Source organism: Amborella trichopoda, chromosome 9 (genome assembly GCF_054954075.1).
Source record: "Amborella trichopoda isolate Santa Cruz 75 chromosome 9, AtrichopodaSantaCruz75HAP2 v2.0, whole genome shotgun sequence".
NCBI lineage: Eukaryota > Viridiplantae > Streptophyta > Magnoliopsida > Amborellales > Amborellaceae > Amborella > Amborella trichopoda.
Window position 1 is genome coordinate 55,396,683 of NC_142344.1, and position 25,470 is coordinate 55,422,152.

General features: G+C 39.5%; 2 protein-coding genes across 10 annotated transcripts in view; one reads left to right on the forward strand and one right to left on the reverse strand.

The window, feature by feature from the left end:
• The first annotated feature begins 691 nt into the window (after nucleotides 1–691).
• Nucleotides 692–12,962, forward strand: LOC18447787 (zinc finger CCCH domain-containing protein 63). Of its 2 annotated transcripts, XM_011630077.3 has the most exons (10): nucleotides 692–845; nucleotides 1,317–1,760; nucleotides 1,841–1,936; nucleotides 2,511–2,600; nucleotides 4,229–4,330; nucleotides 4,478–4,624; nucleotides 10,810–10,929; nucleotides 11,013–11,072; nucleotides 12,097–12,194; nucleotides 12,750–12,962. In XM_011630077.3, the coding sequence occupies exons 2-10, from the start codon at nucleotides 1,326–1,328 to the stop codon at nucleotides 12,874–12,876; spliced, it is 1,275 nt and encodes a 424-aa protein (XP_011628379.1). In that variant the 5' UTR covers nucleotides 692–845; nucleotides 1,317–1,325; the 3' UTR covers nucleotides 12,877–12,962. The 2 variants fall into 2 exon arrangements, with proteins under 2 accessions (XP_011628379.1, XP_006857936.1); XM_006857874.4 differs by having other exon boundaries at nucleotides 692–1,760.
• A 4,036-nt stretch (nucleotides 12,963–16,998) lies between these two features.
• The window catches only part of LOC18447786 (uncharacterized), a 29,505-nt gene continuing 21,033 nt past the window's right edge, over nucleotides 16,999–25,470 (reverse strand). For 5 of the 8 annotated variants that reach the window (XM_020675685.2, XM_006857873.4, XM_020675686.2 and 2 more), the window contains 2 exons: nucleotides 18,092–18,506; nucleotides 16,999–17,422 (listed from right to left, as the gene is read on the reverse strand). In XM_020675685.2, the coding sequence (XP_020531344.1) occupies nucleotides 17,221–17,422; nucleotides 18,092–18,506 (617 nt within the window). In that variant the 3' untranslated portion in view covers nucleotides 16,999–17,220. The remainder of the gene's footprint in view (nucleotides 17,423–18,091; nucleotides 18,507–25,470) is intronic. The other 3 variants (XM_088846030.1, XM_088846028.1, XM_088846029.1) reach the window with 1 other exon arrangement.

A 25,470-nucleotide genomic window follows, 5' to 3' on the forward strand; every position in this document is an offset into this window, starting at 1 on the left:
AGGCCAATTCAATCCTTGAGGTCCAACTTGCTTCTATCAAGCTATAACCAGTTGCGTAAAAAAACAAAAAAAGACTGCATATAAATGTTCCCAGAGGAGCATACTATACAACCATCATCGGGCAAAATAACTACTTCGAAGGCCTTTTCTAAAAACTTTTGGTATCCATATGAGTTATCACTAGGTAACTATTTTCAAAGGATATTGTGATTGGGGCAATCTTAACCCTCTATTCAGAATGAACGGTTGGATAAGGAGATGATAGAACTTATATGCTGTAAAAGAAACATAGAAAGCTTGTTCAAAAAATTATTTCTCTCTCATTAAATGTCATTATCAAAATTATTGATAAAAAATTATTTTTATAGTTAACATTTAATCCCACCAGCAAGGCACTTGCATCTCACTAGTATCCCTAATATTTAATCCCTATCAAAATTATCATTGCAATGCACATTAAATGCAAGGCACTTACATTTAATCTCAACTAGGCACGTGCAAGGTCCTAAAGTTAATTCTAGGCTAGATCTTATCGGGGAGGGAAAATGAACATTGTACTCCAGCGGGAGTATAAAATCATTTATCCCTATTTCCATTAAAAATGCCCATTTACAGGAGTGCGCACGAAGATCCGTTGATTACGAAAAGCCCTCTCTCTCTCGATTTCGCGTGCCCATTCGCTGTTGATCACGAAAAGCCCGCTAGGTTTGTATTCTGCAACTTAGAGCATCAACAACGATAAAATCATCGGAAACCCTAATCAGCAGTAGGTTTACTGTGCTGAATCCTCGGAATTTTGAGGAAAAGGAAGGAGAACAATCGAAACCCTAGAAATTTTTGACTCGGTATGTTCGCCAATGAAGGCTGTATTGTTATTACCATGGAGTTCTTTGAGATTTTATTTCCATCCTGGTTCTTTTTCTAGGTTTAAACTGCACCATCACTTGTGTTTTAGAGCTAAGATTAGGGTTTTCTTGGATCAATTGATATTTTGTAATTTGGTATCATATTATCTCTTTTGCATCATAAAGTGCGGTTTGGGTATGAAGTGATTCTTTCTGGAATTGGGAATTCTAGGTTTAGAATTGGGTTTATGTGATTTTGGGTCATCGAGATATCACTTATTTGTATTTGTTGGTATCTTTCAATTGGCCTGGCTTATTGGGTTTGAAGGGATTCTAGGGTTTGGAATTGGGGTTATCTCTATGCTGGTTTTTGAAGAATAATTGGTCTTAGTCTATGGCGTATTGTATTTTTGGTTATTCTGAGAGCTTGTTCACGAGGGCTTTGTTTTGATTCTTGGATTTTTCTGATAGCCGCATATTATGGATCTCGACGTTGTTAATAATGGAGGGAATAAGAGGATGTATCACCGTGCCCAACAAAATGAGAGACCGTCCAAAGTTTGTTATTACTGGTTAGAGGGTCGTTGTACTCGAGAGAACTGCAAATTCTTGCATGGGGAGCTACCTTCATCGAACGGGTTTTCACAAAAGAGGTCTCTTCAGCCAATTGAAGAGAGAATTTCCCATGCCACATCTGCTGGGCCAAGAAGGGGTATGCCACTTAAGTGGTTCAGGGGTCAAGGGGATCGTCAAGGGGATGCAGCACCAATCGAAAATCGTCGAAAAGTTCAGAACAAGATCTGCACCTATTGGATAGCTGGGAATTGCAGACTTGGGGATGAATGCAAGTTTTTGCATAGCCACTTTGTTGGTGAAAGCATGACATTCTTGACGATGCTCAGTGGGCATGAAAAGGTGTTTATCTTGGTCTCTTGCTTTATTTGTGGGGCGCTTATTTGGCTGTTGAAGGTTATTGAAGGTTGTTCTTTGAGCAGGCTGTTCGTGGGATTGCCCTTCCTATGGATTCTGAGAAGCTTTTTACCGGAAGCCAAGATGAGTCAGTGAGAGTATGGGACTGTCAAACTGGGCAGGTGTTGTCTAGACCTTTTTTATGTTTGCTTTTGTTTGTTAGTTTGATTATCTCTAGCTTTTTTCTTTATTTGTGTTTTTACTGGGTATATTGTTTAAATTAGAAATTCTTTTAAGCTCGATCCTCCGAAGTCTTTTGTTTTATTTTGACAGTTTTCTTCGCCAACCTGTTGCTCAAATCTCTCTTTCTCTCTCTTTTAACTTGAAAGTAACTTCATGTGAGAAAGTAACTTTTGTAGATGGTGAATGACTGTCGTGCTTTTTTTTGTGAATGGGATTGTTAGAGATATTTTTGCCATAACTGTATTCTTATTGTTATTGGAGATTATAATCTTTTTCTAATTGGTGGTCTCTTTCCATATGCATGCCGTTAAGCCTATTATAATCGTTGTCATTGCAGATTTTGAAACTAGGCTTGTTTTAAAGTCCACTAATGGTATCCGCTCTACATTTTAATACTCCAAATATGTAGAAAATCTCTTGAATCTTAAAATAGTTGGAGTTTGTTGTTTTCAAAATATCTAGTTCAATTTAGCTTTTATTATCGATTTTTTAATCTTGTTCATTCTGTTTTAGTGTGTTGGAGTTATTAATCTTGGAGGTGAAGTTGGATGCATGATTAGTGAAGGCCCGTGGGTTTTTGTTGGGATTCCCAATACTGTTAAGGTAATCCGATATTCCTTTCGTTTGCCTCCATTATTTAGTTATTTCCATGTGTATCTTCATATCATTATAATGTGGCACTATTTCTTCCCATTTCTTGGCCACGGGTAATCTGATATTCCTTTCCTTTTGCCCCCATTATGTAGTTATTTCCTTATGTATCTTTGTATTATCATAATTTGGGAACTATTTCTTCCCATTTCTTGGCTGGGCAACCTGGGTTCTGACCCTCAACCCATAGCTTATAGGTTTTGTATCCTTTATCTAATATGTTGCGTATTTGAAAATCATGTTTTTTCATCAGTGAAAAGAAAAGTAGATGAAACATTTTTCTTTTCTGAGAAAATAGTCCGGGATTTGAACTTGTCTCCACTGGTAAAGACTTGGAATAGATTGGTTGATGCCACAAGATGTCATTCCTCAACCCCATGTTCAACCATCATTTAAATGTATAAAATGAAGTTCTCTTGTTCCAAAGCGGTAGTATTATTAAGCCCCATGATGAGGTGTATGACTCCATTCTCACCAAAGGGTTGGGAACCAAATCCCCACTGGCTTACCATTTTTTTTACTTACCCAAAACAAAGAACTGAATTCGCCATTAAATTTTCCCTCTCCTGTACACCCTGTATAGCCAACACAACTTTCATATGTTGTGGCTGCTCAGATATGAATGTATGTGGGCATATGTCTGCCTTCATAGATACATGTCTTTTTTACATAGACACATGTGTTCCCAGGCATCAGTATGCACGGCATATGTTCCTAGGCATATATGTATGCACAATATATACTCGGTAGCATATGTATATGTGCATATGTATGTGGATGTGTATATGCACATATATAAAAATGCAAACATGTGCTTGTACATGGTCCTGTGTCCACTAGCGACCTGTTTTAATGTGTGCATGTGCGTGTGAGCCATAGACACATGTTTTCCCAGGCATAAGTATGTTCCTAGGCATATGTATGCACGACATATACTCGGTAGCATATGTAAGTATACATATGTATATGCATACACGTACGTGGATGTGTATAAAAATGCAAACATGTGCTTGTACATGGTCCTGTGTTCACTGGCGACCTGGTTTAATGCGTGCATGTGCATGTGACCATGTGAGTTTGTTTGCATGTTCCCATGAAGATTGAGGCATCTATTTTTGTGAATTCATGCATATATGCACACACTTGGGCACATGTAGACACATTTATATATAGGTTTACATGTTTGCGTCGAGGAACGCAGGGGTGTAACTGGTGAATCAGTTTGGTCCTTTCCTGGTCTTTGTTAGATCTTGCGACTTGAAAAGTCGCATAACTTATCAGACGTATGGTAATAGTTTGGAACTGGACTAGGATTGGTCAGAGAAACAAAACCAATAGAGACTATTCTTATTTTGCTTCTTCCTAATTTTTTGGAATTCGCTTTTACCCTGTGCATGAATGGATTAGCGGCTTGACATTTATAGTGCCTGGTTTGGTCTCGCCCATGTCCATATAATGTACTTAAAGATTTCTCTTGTTTCTATAGATTTGGATGCAAACAAGGTTTATTCGAAGGGTTATTTTAGCCTCTTTATTATTCTTATGAAATTTTTTTTTGGTAATTATTTGTATGCACACAGGCGTGGAACACTAAGACCTCTACTGATTTGAGCCTTGAAGGTCCCTGTGGCCAAGTTCATACTCTAGCTGTAGGGAATGAGATGCTTTTTGCTGGCATTCAGGTGACTATCCCGTTTTCAAGCTGATCATTCCTTTTTCTTGTCTTCTTAGGGAACCATTTCTGGCTTATCAACCATGATAGCTATTAGCATGTGCTTGTATGGCTTGGATGACTCAAGCAAAATTATCTACGATGATTCAATTCACAGGATGGAAGCATTTTAGCCTGGAAATTTAGTGTTGTTGGTAATTGCTTTGAGCCAGCAGCTTCCCTTTCGGGACATACTCGCAGTGTAGTTTCCTTGGTGGTTGGATTGAAGAGGATCTATTCTGGTTCCATGGACAATACAATAAAGGTAAGTTGGTTCTTTCTCGCGTCTGGCATTTTCTTATGTTCAGAATTGGTCTTGGTGTGAAATGTGATTTGTTTAATGATAAGAAGTTATTTTTTTGTTGATAAGTATGTGCGATTAGTTTTTAACTGTGGGTTACATGCTGAGCACCATGCACGTGCAGCACATCTATGCAATTTGATTTCTAGATACTGAATGAGAGACAACAGTTACCCCAAGAACTACACCCAGAGCCTACTTTGGGAAGGTCCCAATTCTCATGTGTTCTGCTTTAGATATATGTGTAGTCTATCAGATTTGTCGGATGCCATATGTTTTGATTGAACCATGGTGGTAAAGAAAACTGTGGTTTGGAGTACTGTGGTATTTAAAGATCATCACTTCTAAGCCTGTATATGGGATGTTATAATCACTCTACTGTGCATTTAACTTTCTTAAGCTGCATTGGATGCTCTTATGTTGTATGATTGTCAAGAGACATAACACTTTTTAAGCGGGCTATGAGCCATCGTTTTTCAATTTGCTTTGCCTATCCTTGGAATAACTCCAAAACAAATTGACATTTATAGGTGCTTTTGATTAGTTAAGAGAGTGCTGGTTGCTTGTCTCTCTTTTGAGCGTCCTTTTGTGTGTCTGTAATTTTTTCTGAGTGCTCACTTGATTTGTGCATAGTTGCCACTTAGAGGAAAAGAAATTGAAAATACTTTCCCAAAATTAAGCTTGAAATGGAAATGAGAAAAGCTGTGATATTTAATTGTTGAAGTGTATAGAATTTTTCATAATTATGCATGCTCTAGATTTCATACTCGCCCCATGAATATCATCAGTTTTACTCCTGTATATGGGATCTCATAATCACACTACTGTGGATTTAACTATCTTAAGCTGCATTGGATGCTCATGTAGTGTATTATACTCAAGAGACATCGCACTTTTTGAGTGGGCTATGAGCAATTTTTTCTCATTTTGCTTTGCCTATCCTTGGTGCAACTCCAAAACGAAATGAAGAGTCTGGTTGCTTGTCTTTCTTTTGAGCCTCTTTATGTCTCTCGGTGATTTTTCTGAGTCCATCTGATTTGTGCATAGTTGCCACATTGAGGAAAAGAAATTGAAAATACTTGCCCACATTAAAGCTTCAAATGGAAATGGGAAAAATTACAACACTATAGGAATTGCTAGGGACGGGCACACATCCCTCATACACATTCCACAAGCACACATATAACTTGTGGGCGGTCTTTTTTTCTTCATCGTCACCATCATCATCATCATCGGAGGCTTATCCCAACTAGTTGGGGTTGGCTACGCGGATCCTGTTGCTTTCAAGATTCATGAAAAGATGTGGCAAAGATGCCTACCTAACACAACCGCCCTCCTTTTATCCGCGCTTCCAACCAGCCACGGTGGAGTTTGTTTTTCTTCGTCATCATAATTCAAAATTCCTGTTGCCATTGTAAATGTTTTTAACTTGGCTAATTTGTAAGCCATTCATCTTACTTCTTCTTACTTCTCACCATCCAGGTCACCTCATGTACTCACTTCCTACTCATGTAGCTTCCTCGGGTAGTGTGCATGTTCCTATCTGTTACAAAGAGTCTGCTGAGCACTTATGCTAGACGCAATATGCAAGAGGAAGCTGAAGCTTTATAAATAGTCATACTTGGAATCTAGTAGCACTGCTAAATCTGGTCGCTCTGTTGATCCATAGAAGGCATGAGTTGTTGCACAGGAGTACAAACAGGAGTATGGCTTGGACTATGGGGTGGCCTTCGACCGCTGGCCAAGATGACTTCTCATAGAACATTGATTGTTGTTGCTTCAGTAAAAAATTGGGATATTTTCTTGGACCTTAAGGCGACTGTGTCCATGACACAGCCCCTAGGATATAATTCTACCAATCCACAATATGTGTACCAATGGTAGAAAGCTTTATATGGGCTGAAACAGGTTCTTAGGGCTTGGTTTGACTGTTTAAAAGTGTTGCTCATGGAGCTGGTGAACACAACGCTGTAATGGCCATCCCTGGTTTACTCGGCACAATTCTTCTTGTGTTTATGATCTCATAACTCATGATGATTATGGTCAGATTCTGGCATTAAAGGTGGTTCACGTCAATCATTTGAAAAGGAAGGGCAGGGGACATCTTCAGTATTTTCTCGGGCTGGAATTTCACTGTACTCCACAAGGTTATTCGATTGGGTGGCAGAAATATACCGCTAGATCTTATACAACTGGTCTGTCTCACACAGGTACTCCATTAGAGCTTACTGTGAAGTATTTAAAAAACGATGGTGATAGAATCTGCGGTCCTTTTACTGTGCCTTGTTGGGAGTCTTGTATACCTCACGGTGACTAAGCAAATATATTTTTCATTTTTTTTTGTTGAAAGGTTGATTAGGAAGGATAGAATTAAGAATGAATACATCCGAGGGAACTCATGGGTGGCTCCAATAGACGATAAGATGAGAGAAAGTAGACTTAGGTGACTTAGCTAAGTGTAGCATCGACTTAGAACAACACCGGTTCGGGGACGATTTGGTTCAAGTGGAAGGCTCTAAAAGAGCAAGGGGAAGGTCTAATAGGACATGGATGGAAGTAGTGAGAAGAGGTATGGTAACCTATGGCCAACTGAGGGTATGGTCCTTAATAGAGCTGAATGGTCGAACATGATTCGTGTAGCCGGCCCAAATAGTTGGAATAAGGCTTTTCAATGATGATGATGTTTACGAAAATACTCACGAGAGGCTAGATGTATAAAAGGAAGCCTACATGTTGAGTGCTGTAGAAATACTAATTTTGTTAGTTCGAATTCCTTCCCTAAGGGGATTCATCCAAAGAAAATATTGTGCATGTTGCACATGTTCTCTATGTTGTTAACCCCCCCCCCAACCTAAAATTAACTATTGTGAATCAAATGATTCACAGTCTATGTGGGAGTGGCCTTTGATTATGCTGGATGTCCCTATACTTGTCACTTTAGTACGAAAGTAGTTCTTATTCCTTGGTTGATCTGTTATGACATTGGAAATCTAAGAAGCAATCTACTGTTCCTGAATCTACATCTGAGAGTAAAGATCTGTATTTTGCTGGTAGTGAGGTGGTTTGGCTTAGATGGCTCCTCGTGATTTGTATTATGGGCATTCAGATTACTGTTCTATCTATATTTTATGCTAATAATATCAGCACCATCATGATTGCCAATAATCCAGTTTTCTATGAAAGGACCAAACATATTGAAATTGATTGTCGCTTTGTTCTTGAACAGTTTTAGAAGCTTGTACTAGTTCTTCCATATATTCCTTATTTCACCATGTGGTAGATATCTCCATGACGGGTATGACTAGCAAGTGCCACATTCTTGTTTCGAGAAGCTGTAAAGCGAAGAGTCGTGTGGAAGGTGAAAATATGACTAGCAAGTGCCACATTCTTCTTGCTTTGCTAGGCAAATGGTGGTGGAAATTTACTTCCCCACATCCCCTCCTGTGGAAACAAGTCATCCAAGCGAAGTACGGACTTGGAGAAGAGGGGTGGATGCCTAGATCCCCTTCCCATGGATCCTCTGGAGCCTGGAAGTGCATCACTTGTAGCAAAAATTATTTCCTCAACTGCATTAGGTTTAGATCAGGAAATGGTCAAAGAATCAAATTCTGGATAGATAAGTGGATTGGAGGACAACTCCTTAGGTACGCCTTCACCTCTCTCTGTCTCCTAGGCAAAAACAGGCAGCTTTGGTAGCTGAGTATGTTGAGTTTAGAGGGTCAGCCCTAGGTATGGACGCCCATTTTTAGGAGAAACCTCACAGACCAAGTGTCCCTTTCACTTAATTTCCTTCTCTTATCGCTAGCTTCTCATTTCAGTCCTCTTTCCCCACTTGGGTTTTTTTAGTCTCCTGTTTCCATTCCTCTTTACTCCCAAACCTCTCCCCTGCGCCCCTTCTTAACCAAATTTAGTCCTTGCCGGTACCCCACAAAAATGCAAGCCTTTGTATGGGTGCTTCTGCAAGGAAAGACCCTTACTTTAGACCAACTACAGCGTAGGGCTCTCTCCCTACCCAATCACTATATCATGTGCCTCCAAGAAGAGGCGATCATTCCCCACCTTTTTATCCACTGTAAGGTCTCTAATGCCCTCTGGTCTTCTTTCCTAAAACTCTTTTGTCTCAACTGGGTTACTCCCCCTTCCCTTGATAACCTTTTCAATGCTTTGTTTTCCCCTCATTTGACCAATAATGGAAGGAGACTTTGGCAAATGTCCGTAGTTGCCCTTCTTTGGAGCATTTGGCTTGAGAGGAATTCTAGAACCTTTAGGAGCACTTCGATGGCTCAATGTTCCATTTTCGACTCCTGCATTGCCCTAATCTCCCTCTGGACAAAGCTCATCCCAGTTTTTGCTCCACTCACCATCTCCCACTTCCTAGCCAAAGGGGAAGCCCTCTTGAACCTCTCAGCCCCACCTACCAACTCCAGAGCCCAGGGGAAGCCCCCTCCTCCTGGCCTTCTCAAACTTAACACGGAGGGCTCATCCTTAGGTAACCCATGGCTTTCTGGCGTAGGTGGTACTTTGGTAAACTCCAATGGCATCTTCCTTTCCGTTTCGGAACACATTGGAATCTCAAACTCCTCTTAAGCCAGTGCCCCTAGCTGGGTCCAACCATCAAGGACTCAAATCATACTCCAGCAATATGATCCATTGGGCTACTCACCAGCACCACCTGCCATGGCGATTATTCCATATTTTTTAGCACATCAATTTCCTCTGCAGCTTCTTTCCATATGGTCACTTTCAAGCATATCTCTTGAGCGCCAATACTGAATTACACAGGCTGGCAAAGGAAGGAGCATGCCAAGCCACAGCTCCATCCCACACGTAAATCAGAGGAATCCATTGAAATTTTCTCCAGCTCCAAGCCACAGACCCAAGCCACGGGTGCACCCCCAGTCGTTTTTCCCCCCCTTCCTCCTCTATACTCGTCCCCTTCTCTTCACAAAAAAAAATTGTTTGTTGCTCCTCCCCTAACCATTCACTCTCTCTAACTTCCCTCTCTCTCTAAAATGCTTTTCTCTCTTCCCCAACTCACGTTCTCTACATCCCTCCTCTGTTTGCCTCTTGTTTCTTCAACCTAAATTCTTCTCAGCGTACTTTTCATCCCTCAACCATCCTCCCCCGTCACCTTTGCCCCCCTCATGCTCCCCTCCTTGAGCCGTGAAGATCGCAGATGATTTTCGGGAACTGAATACCAACCCAATACGGGTGACGACACCGAACAGAACGCTATTTCAAGTTGAAGCACCTCCCCTTCTTCTCAGGACATTGTTTACTGTTCCACTCTCTAATGCTCTCGTCTTCCTCTGTATCCTATTTCTGTATTTTCTTCTATCCCCCCTCCAAATGTTCATATTGTAGCATGAGCACTGAATTTGTCTCCAAAATTTTGATGTAATACCATTTACTGCTCTACTCTTTAATGCTCTCATATTTTCCTCTTCCCTATTCTGTATTTTCTTTTCCTCTCTTCCCCCTCCAATCATATTGTAGTCTGAGCACCCAATTTGTGGGATGGCAGTCTTTGAAAATTTTGATGTGATACATTATACTATTAATATAAAGTTCTCCTTTTCCTCAAAAACGGTGAAAAGATCTAATTTGTTATTGTGCTTTTATCGTATTTTTTGTTTTCTTATAGTCTTTGATAAATGTAAGTACAAGCAGTAGATATTCCTTTAATATTCTAATTCATTAGACTTGATGTTATAGTTCTACAGTGTTATATTAATATGAGAAATCATATGGTCTGGACACACTTTTCTAGGCCCCTCCAGATTGTACAACACCTTGCCTTTGGAACCTCTTTGGGATATTGATTCTTCAACTATTTGATACATCTTAGGGCAGATCTATGGGATTAATAGTATCCTTTAATGATCTTATGGAAGCTTTAGTTTGAGTGTGACGTTAGAGTCAGAATTTACTAATGGTTAAATTTAAAGAATGATTCTCTGAAGTGAAAACTAATGATTTCATTTGGTGTTAACTTTTTGTGGATAGAAATGTTATTAATGCTGTTCCATCCAAGACCACCTTGTGGGTCATTATGTTTTGAAATTACTGATATGGAGTTCATACTTCTGTGAAATAAGTGTTGATTGCTTGCTTTCAGTGTGTTTACAAGTGACAATATTTATTTTCAGGTCTGGGATCTTGATACTTTGCAATGTCTTCAGACATTGAGTGAGCATTCTTCAGTTGTAATGTCGCTACTTTGCTGGGACCAATTCTTGTTATCTTGTTCTTTGGATCGAACAATAAAGGTATTAGTGTTTGATGCTATGGCTCTGGTGTGCACAATTATTCAGTACAGTCCAACCATTCATTTGAGCTTGTATTTCTGCAGGTTTGGGTTGCTACTGGGGATGGGAGCTTAGAAGTAACCTATACTCACAATGAAGAACATGTATGCCACCTGTTTCTTTGCTAATATTTGGTTTATGCTTTGTTTTTTTTGGCAAAGAGGAAAAAAAAAATGTTCATGTGGTTGTTTTCCATGTTGTGATAGGTTTTTCTTAAAGACTACATGTGATGGAGTTAGATGCACTGATGGAGATATTAGACATTTGTATAATTTAGTTGATAACTTGCGCATAATGTACTGCATATGCTCTTGTTACCCATGCTTTGCTAGTACTTTGCTTCATTTGCAATAGGCTTCAGAATGGAGTCGTCATTAACTAGATGGGGGTCTGCAACGGATCAGTGGTTGGTCTGCTGAGGGCTTACCAGTCAGGGGATTTTTTATTTATTTATTTCAATCTAAGGCTCTAACTGTACTGTTTCGGTCTTTCATGCTATGTATGTGTTTATTTTTTGGCTCATAAAATTTGTTGTCCGGATGGCTTTAAAATGATTATAATTAGGCTGATGTTTGCTTGCAAAATCTGGCTAGAAGGATATTGTTATACATACGATTTTATAAATGTATGATTTTGTTTTAAGTAATGACCTATACATGTAATCATAGAAAGACTGAGTACATTAAAACATTTGATGATGGAACACCTTTCAAAGATTTCTTGGCCTTATTTTGGTCATAATATTTTACAGACTATTGGATGACAAATTCACTTTTGTGTAGTTTCCTCATGCCAATTGGTGCACTTTTGTCTGATTATCATGCATCCTGTTTTGCAGTTGTATTGTTCTTTTTTGAGTTGCTTTGGCAGGGAAGTCTGTTGTGTTATTAAATATTTTGTACTCGTGTGTGTGTACATATGCACGTGCATATCTGTGTTACATGAATGGTGGTTGTGGCTCTCTCGTGTCATTATCTTGCTCTCCATTTAACATTCATTTTACTATTCTTTCGCTTGGTTAATTTAGTACAGTAGTTTGTTTCTCTGGTTTTTGTGTGTTCTTTAAGTGGCTAGAAAATCTTACATTATTGGTTCATTGGTCGGTAATCCTGTGTACTTTTGTTGCAGGGTGTACTCGCACTATGTGGTATGCACGATGCACAAGCCAAACCTGTTCTGCTTTGCTCGTGTAATGATAATACTGTCCGACTCTACGACCTCCCATCGTATGTTCTCTCCCTCTCTTTGCCTCCCATCTTATGTTCTCTCCCTCTCTTTGCCTCTAGATTCTGGTTGCATGGTTTAATACGAGACGTTGAAGTTTTGTAAGTGGAATCTTGCTTCCATGAATTATGAGATGGGTCAGAAAGAAAATGGAAGTCATACTCCCAAGTGCTGTGACATCTTGGTTCTAACTGCACAAACAAGTTAAGAGAGAGAGCATTCATAGACTCCGAACTTGGTTCCTTTTCCACATTTCAATCTTAATGGACTTGAGAGAGAGAGAGAGAGAGAGAGAGAGAGAGGGAGAGCTACTGGTAAACTTGGTTCCTTTTCCATATTGAAATCCTAATTGATTTGAGAGAGAGAGAGAGGTTCATAATGAAATCTTAATTTACTTGAGAGAGAGAGAGAGCTACTGTTGGACTTTGAACTTGATTCTAGCGATATAGAGTATTACTTTTGGGTACCTGTGGCTTTCTTTCCTTGTGTAAATGGATATATGTTCTCTATTGTTTCTAATTTGTATTTGATTAGAAGGGTTTTCTTTTTGTTTTCAGGTTCAATGAGAGGGGGAGGTTGTTCTCCAAAGAGGAGGTCAGGGCCATCCAAGTTGGAAGTGGTGGTTTGTTTTTTACTGGTGATGGAAATGGGGATTTAAAAATTTGGAAATTTTTAACTGAATAATGTCCCTGTTTGAGTTTTTCAGCCTATTTGCGGCTAAATTAATGTACACATGTCGTATAAATAAGAAAGGACGCCATTGTTAGATAGAATGTAGAGGAAAATTTCTCATTACTGGATGTTGTTCATGTTCCCATCTTTATGTGAGAGCGAGTGAGATTGACTTGGAATAATGCAGCCACTCAATTTCACATCTAATGGTCAACAAGATTAGTTGCGACTATCTTGTAATAAAGTTAAATAGTCTCATTTTATTATTTTTCTTAAAATTAATATGGTCAGGCGTAAGAGGTGATACGAAAGAGATAAAAGGTAGAGAGTGATGTATTTTCAATTTTTTGGGAGATGCAAAAGGACGAGATATATGGAGGGGGAGTGAGTCTGAATTTCCAAACAAAATTAATTCTTATAATCAATGTTGTTAGATTCGTTTTGAAGTTTTTTACATGTTTAATGAGAAAAAAAGAAGCAATTTGGTGTTTTGGTCAATTTGGGGGAAGGTTTCGTAACTAATTAGATATTTGTATATAAAAATGATGAAAACATTTAAAATAAATTGTTTTAAAAAAATAAGAAAATGCTTTTACGTAGATATTTGTTTGCTTAGAAGCTTCGTGCGAATTGACTCGAAGTAGATCCGAAGTGGATGAAATATCATCGAAGCGGTAATATTAGGCTTTGCTTTTTTTCGATCTAAGCTTAAAATTTGAAGGAGGTGAAGCAAAGCGAATTCGACAACATTGCCTACACTACTATACATCTAAAGTAAATATGAGAATTTTAGATGAGCAATATCATTTGGAGCTGATGTACAATTTGCTCTTTGCTCCCCTGGGAGCATGGTATATACGCTTTTAATTATATGACTATTAATATGTGGATTACTTCGATTTATCCTCTCTACAAAGCCAAAGAAAGGCAGCTTATGTAGTCCACTCTCTCTTGGCCCACAAGAAGGGAGTTCATGCAGTCTACCGTCTTTCTCATGAGAGAAACAAACATCTTATTATAATCATTATGGCCATTTACGTTGTCATCATTATTGGAGCATTTTAGTGCATTCTTAAAATTGGCCTTGTGATGCAATTTTAATGTCAAAATTTTTTATGATGGTGTGAGAATATCTATAATTATAAAATATTAAATTTAAAAATAATTCAAATTAATCAGATTTATAAACACTTAAAAATTTTGAAAATGGATGGTTCAGATACTATGTTGCAATATGTATTATTTCTAAGACTTGAAAAAAAAAACAACCTATATATCTTTACATTTCAACGTCGAAATGAGAAATTAGACGTTTTTCCAACATCGAAATAACTTGTTTGAAGGATTTTAAAGGTGCTCTACATTTTAAGGTGCAACCTTATATAAGCTTTTTCCTTTGCAAATTTTGTCTTTTATGTAAACTTGTTAATTTCCTAGCTGAGACAACGAAGTTTTTTACGAGTTCACCAATACGTGCTCCCCCCAGTTTTCAAAGACTTTTAGATCCTAAATCAGTGCAAATATAGTTCCACCTTATATACATGAATTGGAGTTATAAAAAAGGGCAAGCTTTCTACTACTCCATGCTTCTCCCATATAGAAGTTCTATCCTCTCCCTTTTATCCAACAGTCCAGGAGGGTTAAGATTGCCTTAATCACAATATTACATCTCTATACTATTTTATTTTTAATTTTTTTTATAAACTGTTTTGACACCAAAGTTTGGAAGCACATTCTTCTATTAAACTCGTACTAGCGAAAAATATAAAAAAAATATTTTCAATAAAATAAAATGACCAAAATACCCCTGAAGCTTCAAGAGGTATTTTGATCATTATATTTTATCGAAAAATTATTTTTTATATTTTTTTAATAGGTGCGCCTCAATGAGAAGATGGCACGTGCCAAATTTCATATCCATACAATTTGTATAAAAAAAACTAAAAATAAAATAATTTGAGACTTCCGATCTAAGATCAAACGGTGAGTGGCTCTCTTGATCAAAATTGGACGGTTGGATGGTAGGGAGAGGAGATAACTTCTATGTTGTAGGGGAAGCATAGAACCTTCCCTATAAAAAAAGGGCGTGGTTTGCATAATGTTGCAACCTTAAAAAATCAAAATAAAACATACCTCCAAATTTTATTATTAGATCAAAATTTTTAGGATGGCTTGAGAATCTATTTTTGTCTCTAATTATAAAATTTTGAACTCCAAAAATGGTTTTAATCATATAGATCTATAAACACATAAATTTTTTGAAAATGGACCGTTCAAATAATATGTTTCAAGATGCACTATTTTTGGGACTCAAAATCTTTTTTGTTTTCCATATTCATACATATTAATGTTGGGATGATCAATTAGAGAGTTTTTCAATATTAAAATAGTGTTTTTTCAATGAATTTTTGGAGTACACCTGAATTTAATATTTTAAGCTTGCAACCTTATATAAACTTTTCCTTAAAAAAATGGGTGTGGTTTGTATAGAGCCTAGGTTCTAAACAATCAAATTAGAGCCTACCTTTAAATAGTGGCGAGAAATGTGGTTTCAAGACTGGAAATTTTTGTGATAGCCTGAAAATATATTTTCATCTTTATTTATAAAGTTTAAAGCTTAAAAAATAGTATAGATCAACATAGCTATGAAAATTTGAAAATCTTTAAAATTGACGGTCCAAAACTGTGTTACAAAATATATTCTTTCCAAAACTTGAAATCCTTTTTTTTTCTCTCGTCCATATATATTAATGTCGAAATGATCTTTTTGAGGATATTTGGACATCAAAACAACCTCCTCTAGTAAAAATTTTGTGATAAGCTCCAATTTGATCGTTTAGAGCCTCAGCTTTGTATAAACTTTTCCCTAAAAAAAAAGCTTAGATTATGACCTTTAAAGAATTAAAATGAAGGAAAAGTGTTGCGTTGAGTCAGCCCCCGCTAACTCACAAACGTCAATAATAAAGATGGACACTCCATAGATTCCATAGTACCAAAAAATATCCAAAAAGTTCTACTTTTAATTTTTAAATCTATTTCTTTTCATATTCATGATCACCTTGGCTAGATGATGAATTTCTGAGAAAAATTAGATGAGAAGATTTTAGAGGGGAGCCGCATATGTACGTATGAGTCGGCCGACTCATAGAAAGCCCATCCTAAAATGAATGGGCCAAGATATAAAAGTTAGGGCAGTCTTAATAATCATAATCTATTTCTTTTTAAATTTATGATTGTGGCTCCTGTAAAGTTTCAAATGGAAAATTTATTTTAGAGATGGATTTTGGAAGGTGGATACATCGAATAGTGTGTTTGAGGATGCATCAAAACCCTACATTTTAGATAATTGATGAGCACCCTAACATAACCCTAATTGATTTATTAGTTATCGCCAAAAGATTTTATACTCCTGCAGGAGTGTACTGTCTATTTACTCCCTTGGGTAGGCTAGGGCGACTTGACGGTGGCGCCACCGACCTGAAGCTTTGTGAATATGACCTCATTTAATCTGCAATCATGTTTTCGCCTTGGGATTCCTCTATAGCAGTACGAGTTCCATCGCATTTTTGGCCGAGTTGTAATGGGTTCGAGCTTATTTGCATTCAAGATTACTTACCCTCAAATGATAGTGCTGATGCACTTCTAGCGCACATAGGATAGTTCATGAGTTGAGTAAGTACAGATCAAATCAAATCAATGACCACTGATTCAGGACTTTCCCAGGTCAAGCAATTCATCAGCTAAAGCCAAAGGTTTCCTGAGAAAAATTGGTAAAAAGTGTATCAATCCAAGTAAGGCGCCGCCCACCTCCAAAGCTCATCAAAAGACGTAATTTTGGGGGCAGAAATTTCAATGAACTGTAAATCTTTTTCACATCTAATTATAAAATTAGAACTCCAAAACCGGTATAAATCCAACAAATCTACAAACATGAAAATCTTGATAATGGACAATTGGATGATATATTACAAGATGAAACATTTTTTAGACTTTCAAATCTTTTTTTTTTTTTTTTTAACGTCCATCCATGGTCGAGATGATCAATTAGACCATTTTTCAGTATCCAACAACCTTTTTCTATGGATTTTTGAGACGTGCCTTTTTTCTACAGTAGAAAGTTGAAACCTTCAAAACTTTTTCCATTCATAAATTATGTGATCTTTCTATTAAAAAATCAGCAGAGTATGATGAATGTCTAAAGCCGACCATTCACAATAACTCACAATATCGAGAGAGAGAGAGAGAGAGAGAGAGAGAGCATCAAGATCTAAAAGAATCATTCCCAGGGCTGTCATCAAGACAACCAGACCAGATCTTTTTTGAAAATGATCCTCATGGCCACTAAGCAAAATCAAACTACAAGGAAACGGGATGGGACCCCCTCAGTGATGCAGTGTGTCTGTGTAACCTCTCCATAAATGCAGGGTTAGCTCTTAGTCGCTCCTTGACATAACCAGTTCGAGCATCCTCGACAAGTTTATCAGCTTTGTGTGCATCATCTATGAGTGCATACAAAGTTCTCAGACAGTCCTTTCTGTTCTCTTCCCTGTGCTCAAACCTGCAAACATATATTGACATTGCTTATTATACTTTATAACACATGATCACAAGATAAGATAAACTTGTCCTTGGGTAACTTTGGATATTAACCAACAAAGTATGTCAATCTCTCTCTTTCTCTCTCTCTCGGCGCACAGACAATACGTATACACATATATCCCGCAGCTTCTTTTATAATGTGACAAGGCTAACAGATGGGCAGAAGGTCAAAAGAAGGCAGTGGTTCAGAACTCCAATTATTTTCAGAGTGAAAGTAGGTGTATGTTAGGTTTGACAATCTCATCTAGGACTAGGAATACTCGAAATGCAATTTCTAGAAACATCGAGGACTACTGACAACCGTCTACCATGGCCCTAAGGCCAATGTCACCATATAGTTTAATCAGCACAGGTTTTCAGAAAAAAAAAAAACAATGCAATAAAACTCTAGTTTAGAGTGAAGAAAGTAGACCTTCTAAACTTTTCATATAACTGCATCTAGAGCATCAAGCAGTAATAACTCCCAAACTATCAAAAACCAAAACCATGAACACTTCATGTCCAAATTTTTTAACAAAAAATATTCAAAATCGAATAGATTGCATTTCAGTTGAATTATGCACCTGCACGTGTTTGTGTATGCTCACACGTGCACACAAGACTGAGATAGAGAGAGAGAGAGAGATACCTCTCGCTGGTGATTGTAAGCTCATCCCTCCCTGGATGATACCGTTTGCCAACAATTTCTCTAAGTCGACGATAAGCATGTTTTGAAAGCCCAAGCTCTTTCACTGTGACAGAAAGCTTTACTTTACGATTCTTGGGGTGCCAAGCTCCACCAGGAGCAAAGACCACACGTGTTTGCCATCTTAAGACAGGGCCTTCACCAGGTGGGTCATCCAAACTTCTTTTTCGATCCTTTTCATTTACCTCTTCCTCACCCAATGGTGGCTCCTCAGCTGCCATTATCTCTGCATATTCTTGCACCACCTCATCCTCAAACTCTTTGAACAACTTATAGGCTTCAACAGGTTCAATCTCTCCCCTTTCACACATATCACCAAGCTCATTGAACTTAGCTTCCACCTTTTGTTTTACTTCAGCTGAGCAATTGATGCAATGCCAGTGAGGAATGGATCCAAAATTCCAGAATGAAGAATGCAAGATATAATGAACAAGGATGAACCAAGATATAATGGATCTCAGCTATAATGCTTACACATGAATTTTGAAAGTTTATAGGTATGCTAACAAAGCCCAAATGTACTCTTGAGTGAGTTGCACTATCTTGAACCAATCAGGTTGAAATTTTCGAATTTTTACTATATTATATTAAGCCTCAAGGTTTTCTCTGACAAACTATATACAAAAAATTACGAAAAAAAGCTCATTTAATATTCAACACAGATCTTGCTCTTAAGTTAATTGCACAAACGTTGAACAAGTATTTTGGTCAAAGAAAAGTGCTACATTAGAGGAAACTCAAGGGAACTATATTAGGTCCAAAATTTTGGAAATAGAGCGTGTACTCCTAAAATGTGTGGTGGGGAGGAGCGTATTTGCAGAGATACTGCGTACATTGGAAAGTACACAGGTGACAGATCCATTGTTCAAGACGGTGGAGATGAACTGCCTCATGAACATGACAGCCAGCCATTGGTATGAAGCCACTCCCATGCAAAGCAATTCATCTTCACTACCCGCTTTCTGAACAGAGTGGATGGGCTGCCATTCCAACTACCAGCATACACATTTGTGAATGTCGTATTTTCGCACATGCACAAATTTTTTTACAGGGACGAATCCTCCTTTTTAAGGCTTAGAGAATCCCGCAACTTGTACATTTAGACAAACTCCTGCACTGGTACCAGTATCCATGCTATATAAAAGTACTGTAGGTCAGCTTGTCTGGTTTTCTGGTACAAAACTATGGTTTCGAACTCTAACCTTCCGCGTTCAAATGGGGATGTCAACCACCATGCCAAAGCCTAAGGGTGTGTTTGTTTTGGGGGAATTTTGGATAGTGGGAGACCCAATTTCCACCAAACGGACTTCGCGTTGCTTGCACGCTTGTGGAAGCAGCAGGATGGAACTCGCAGCTTCTATAAGCATACAAAAGCAACGTCTTTTGACATTTCATAGAAGCCACCCCTTCCAAGAGGCTTCCATACTCTGTGGAAGACTTTGGCAGCTCCCTCTTCCACAAACAAACACTAAGGGAGGGACAGTAACCCCACAATTTTGGGAAGCACAAATGCTACAGAGAGAGCGAGATTATTAGATTTGGACCGAGCACAAAAGAAATAGATAGCACTAACATACATAACTCTTGGGCTGATCTGAATCTGAGACTGAAGCTGGAGTCTCTTTCAGAAAAACATTTCCAAAAGACACCATCTCAACAGACACGCAATCAAAGAATTCCAAACAATACCTTTTATAATACACCCTATATTATTGGAAACAATTGCTAAATAATTTGCTGCTAGCTATTCTTATTTTGAGCTTCTCGTGCAAGAAAGATAGTCATGGAACAAAGTCAGCGAAGCCAAACAGACTATCAAAACATCAATGACAGAATTTAGACAGGTGAAACAATAATGTTAATTGAAATCGCCAAGTCCTTAATCAGATAAAAAATTGATAGTCGTGCTTCAGCCCAAATCATGTAGAACACGATAATATATAGTAATTAATAATTAAGTGGTGTTTCTGAATTGTTCATATTTTATTTTATCAAGACCATATGTTGGTATTTAAGGACAGGAACTCCGACGAATATTTCCTCTTCCATGAAGTTATTTCATTAGACACGACCAACTCCCCAGTTGGAGTAAAGAATGTCAGCTCACACCAAAATAAGCTTTAATTATAGCAATGTACACTTACGCACGAAATATATCCATGTATTTAAAGCATAAGCAACAACTGCCGTATAATCAATTTAAATGAACAATTGTTGCACTCCACTGCTCACCACATCAGAATCAGAATCACAAACAAGCCATGAACTGTTTTAATACAAAAGGAATCACAAAGTATTTTGCTAACACTCAATGCTCATGACAATAAGCATTAAGACAGAAAAAACCAACCACAATTACATTAAATCCTGCATGTCCTCAAGTTCATCCTCATCAATCAGGTCACACAGAAAGTGACCAAAGCACATTTGCCGCCTTGGACTAATGGCAATAACAATTAATGAAAGATCTTTTTTCAAGACCAACCTAAAAAGTTTCCTTGATTTTAGACCCTAAATGAAACACCAACTAGGGGAAAGTAAACAAAGTTTAATCTGGCATTTGATTGATAAGAATAAGACCTGCATGGCTGAAGACATATATAGCGCCAGGACGAATAACCTGTCCATGAAAAAGTTAATATTCATATGGTAAGTATGGCTAAAGGCCTTACTTCACTAATATGGCATCCCTCCATTTTAATCCCCTCTATTGTGATAATCAGTGTATGAAAACTTGCCTGAGTTAACTCAGACTTGGGCGAGTCACTGCCGCGCCTGGAAGACTCCCCGAGGTAGGGGGTTTGTGCACCCTGCACAGTAATCGGACAAGTATTGTATCCGAATATTATAGAGACTCCATGAATACCATAAAACCTGGGCTGAATCGCCCGAGCTTCATAGTACTGGGCCAAGTCACAACAATGCCCAGCAGAGTACTGTGCACAAACCATTTTAAAAGGAAGGACAGAAATCCGACCACCCTTTTTTCTGCATTTTATAGATTCTCAAGCTTTGAAAGTGCGATTTGAGTCCAAATTCAGCATATTTATGCAATGATTTCTGCCTAATATCCACTAAATAAATCAGATTTCGGAAGAAACTTCGAATTTGACAGATATAAGAAATCAAAGCCAAGGTTTGCCAGATTTCAAAACGGAGAGATTTCCTATGTAATGGATATTACTACTACTACAACTGCTACTGCTACTGCGGCTACTACTGCTGCTACTGCTACTGCTACTGCCACTGCCACTGCCACTGCCACTGCCACTGCCACTGCCACTGCCACTGCCACTGCCACTGCCACTGCCACTGCCACTGCCACTGCCACTGCCACTGCTACTGCTACTGCTATTACTACTGCTACTATTCATCTATTACTGCAGCTGCTGCTGCTGCTGCTGCTGCTGCTAATATTACTACTAAATCATAGCATGTTGGCCAACAAAGTAGGATGCCTTCTGTTCCCATCGAACCACAATCCGTGCTTTACAAATTGCACACAGCTTGAACCTACTGTGCTGATTCCAAGACACAGAAAGAAAGGATTTTCTTAGATCAAATCTGGCTGAGAGGTTTCCAGGAAAGTACTACTACAGGCAGGTTTACCACTATATTGCATGTAAATCACAATATATCAGGTAATCCAAACGAGCCCAAAAGAACTGAAGGTAAACCAAGTATGTTGTAACAAGTATAACCCAAAGCCAAATGCCACATGAAGATGTCTAGAACTGAGCAAAAAGAGTATGAACAAAAAGAAAATGGTCAAAAGACTAAAAAAACGAATTCCGTGCCAAACAGCAGAGGCACTCCACATTTTAACAGCAGTCGCTTGCTCAAGGTATATTATCCTATGATTGAAATCATGATGATTTAACAATGAATACCACGCCAATCATGTTGCAACAAATGCACCAAATGACATAGCACAAACCTTGTATCCTTCCATCAACAATGCACTTTCTTTGCCTTCTTAGGTATGAAGATCTTCAGTTAGCAAGGTAAACAAGTCAATAAATAGTGTTTTTTGAGTTGCCTTCGGCAACCAGGTCCATGTTCCCGCTAGGGTAGAATCTTCGAAGCCAGAGTAAGGCCAGGGCCTCCGCAATGGTGGAGTCAGAAGTTCCAATTGGTAAGGAGAAGACAAGGAGGATGGAGCCTGCATAATTTCTAAAGATGCCTCCAATGCCGGAGCAGCCTGGGCTGCCAAGAGAGCAACCATCAAAATTGACCTTAATTTACGCATCTTTAGGCAGCCTCCACAGAGAAAGACCGAGATATCCTTTGGGCTCTGAGGTTCAAGAGACAGTGCCAGTTGTGGAAGAGATCGGCTGAAGAGAAAGTGCTGAAGGTCTTGTGTGATTCCTTGTCCAGAAGGAAAGTAGGGTGCGGTATTTGTTAATCAAGGTAGGGATACTGAAGGATTCCCCCCTGAATATACAGCTATTCCTTTCAAGCCATAGGGTCCACAGAATTGCTGCAATGGATGCTCTCCACAGAAATATACCCGAGGTAGTGTGTGGAGGTAAGAAGAGAAAAGTTGGGGATCGATTGGGGAGTAGCCCAATGCCAACTGAACATATGGAGAACATGGGACCACAGGGCAGATGCTACTTCAAAATGAATGAACAGATGAGCATTCGTCTCTTCGGCCCTCAAGCACATCACACATCTATTGGGTAGGGAAAGTCCCCAGTTTTGGAGCTGGTCGAGATAAGGGCTCTGTCGTGGAGGGTGACCCAGCCGAAAAACTGGATCTTAGGAGGTATGGCCCGAATAGGAGGTATGGCCATGAACCAAGCTTTTGGCGCAATAGAGGGGGGACAGTAGAGGGGTTGGGCGGTAGGGAGATGGCGTCGTAAAAGGAGGCTACTGAAAAGGCCCCAGAGGCATGTGGAGTCCAAATGATGTTGTCCACCCCAACAGAGGGGGGGGATGAAATTTTGGCCCAGAAGTAGGAAAGTTATCGGCTACAGAGGAGAGAGGATATCAACTGTAATACTGTATAGAGAAGGGAAGTCGTCCTTAAGAGGGGTAACACCTACCCAAGTGTCCAACCAAAAGAGGATTTTGTCGCCAGATCTAGGGCGGCGATAGCGGACTTTGTCTAGGAAGAGGTTGTGGCAGTGTAAGAGGGACCTCTGGAAGCCTGAAAGGTCACCACTGGTTTCAAACATGGTCGTCTTGGCAATATTTATGGAATAAGACCTCTTTCCAAAGGTGGTATGGCTGTGTGGCGAAGAGCCACCACCATTTTCTAAGCAAAGCCAAATTTATGACCGTGAGATTTCTGATACCGAGTACCCCTTGAGATTTGGGAGAGCACACCTTGGCCCAAGATATGAGATAAAATTTGATGCCACCCTGGCCCAACCATAAAAAGTGCCTCATAAGCTTTTTTCCAATCTAGCTAGGACAGAAGCAGGCATATAGAAAATAAACATAAGGAAAAGAGGGATGCTGACCAGCATAGCTTTTATGAGGGCCAATCTGCCAGCTGGAGATTGGAATCTCCCTTTCCACCCAGCTACCGTCTATTGACCTTGTCCATTATTGGGCTCCACTGGTTTAAAGGAGGTAGGCCGAGACATACGGGGAGCTCCAAGTAGGTGGATGGGAGATCCTCAACTGCACAGCCCCAGTGGTCAGCAAAACTTTGTAATAGGGAGCTATCAGTGCACACTCCCATCATTTTCGATTTAGCCATGTTTGCTTTGAAACCTGTAGGAAGCTCAAAAATTGGAGGACAAGGAGCAAGCAATTGATAATGAGCACAAAGAACGAAGGTTTGGTTATGCATCCTTGAATCCACGTCCTCCAAGCAACACCGAAGCCCATTTTGAGAAGGGTCTCGTCTAGGATGTGCCATTCAACATGATCACAAGCCTTCTCCCAGTCAACTTTGATCACGAGGCCAGGGGTTTTTGAGAGGTGGCGAGTGGATCCATTAGTTGGCTATAACTGCGCCATTGAGGATTTGTCGGTCTTTTACAAAAGCCCCTTGGGTAGAGGAGATTACCAAGCCTAAGACATCTTTAAGGCGAGAAGCAAGAACTTTTGACAAGATCTTGTATGAGTTGTTAATCAGACTAATGGGTCTGAAATCTTTGAGCCCTTCAGCTCCTTCAAACTTGGGTATAAGTGCAATGAAAGTGGCATTCATCGCTTTGTGGATGATACCCCGAGAGAGAAATTCCTCAAAAAAGGCCATTATGTCTGGCCACAAGGTGTCCCAGAAGGACTTGAAAAGGGCAATAGGGAAGCCCTTCGGGCAGAGGCCCGGTCAGAGCTAAGGTCATTGATGGCTCGTAGGACTTCCTCCTTTGTTAAAGGATTCTCGAGGGATGCAGTAACATGAGGGGGAGACAAGAGAAAGACAGGTCTCCCATTTGAAAACTAGGCCTAGGGTGGATGGGAAAAGTTGGGAAAAGAAGTCCAGAGCTGCCTGCTCAACTAACCAAGGTTGATGTAGAAGTCCACCCACTTTGAAATGATAAATGGATTTTTCTCGTCTTCAGCAGTTAGCTATCTTGTGAAAAGAGACAGTGTTAAGGTCTCCAAGCTTAAGGCATTTGACCCTAGCTTGCTACCAATAAATTTCTTCCTTGAGAAGGAGAGGGAGTCTAGTTTGGCCTTGGACTTAAGTTCTAATCGCTAGGGGAAAGCATCCTATGCTCCTCGGTAGAGTCCCAGAAATCAATGAATTGGAGCAACGAGGCTTTCTAGGCTCTGAAATTGCTAGGGAGCTGAGAGCTCCAAGCTTTAAGGGCACTTTTGAGAGGCTGCAGTTTCCTCTGTAATCTGAAGCCAAGCCCAGCCATGCACCAAGGGGGGAAAAGAAGTCCAAAAGGAGTCAACTAAGGATGGGAATTCTTGCTCTTCGAACCAAGAGAGCTCGAAACAAAAGGGTTTAGGACCCCTGTGGACGGGCTGAGTGTCAAGGAGAATGGAGTTCGCCCCAAAAGGCCTGACAAGCAAAGTCTGAGTAGGGTCCGTAGACCACTATGGCCTTCCAAAGAAAGCCATCAGAGTTCCTGGAGAGGATGGATGTGACTGAAAAACAACCAATATAGTGGTGGACAATGGATGGTCGGGTCCCAAAGGACCCAAATACCACCAGAAGCACCTTGTGCTTCGAGGATAAGCCAATGACACAGTCTAAAACCCCAGGTCTGTCGTATGATGGGGAGAAAAGGGGAAGGAAGTTTTGTCTCCACCAACCCAAGGAGGGAAGGTGCAAAAGTGAGGCAAAAACTGCGGATGTGGTTCCGCTTGTCCGGATGGCCCAGGCCCAGGCCCCGGACGTTCCAGGGTGTATG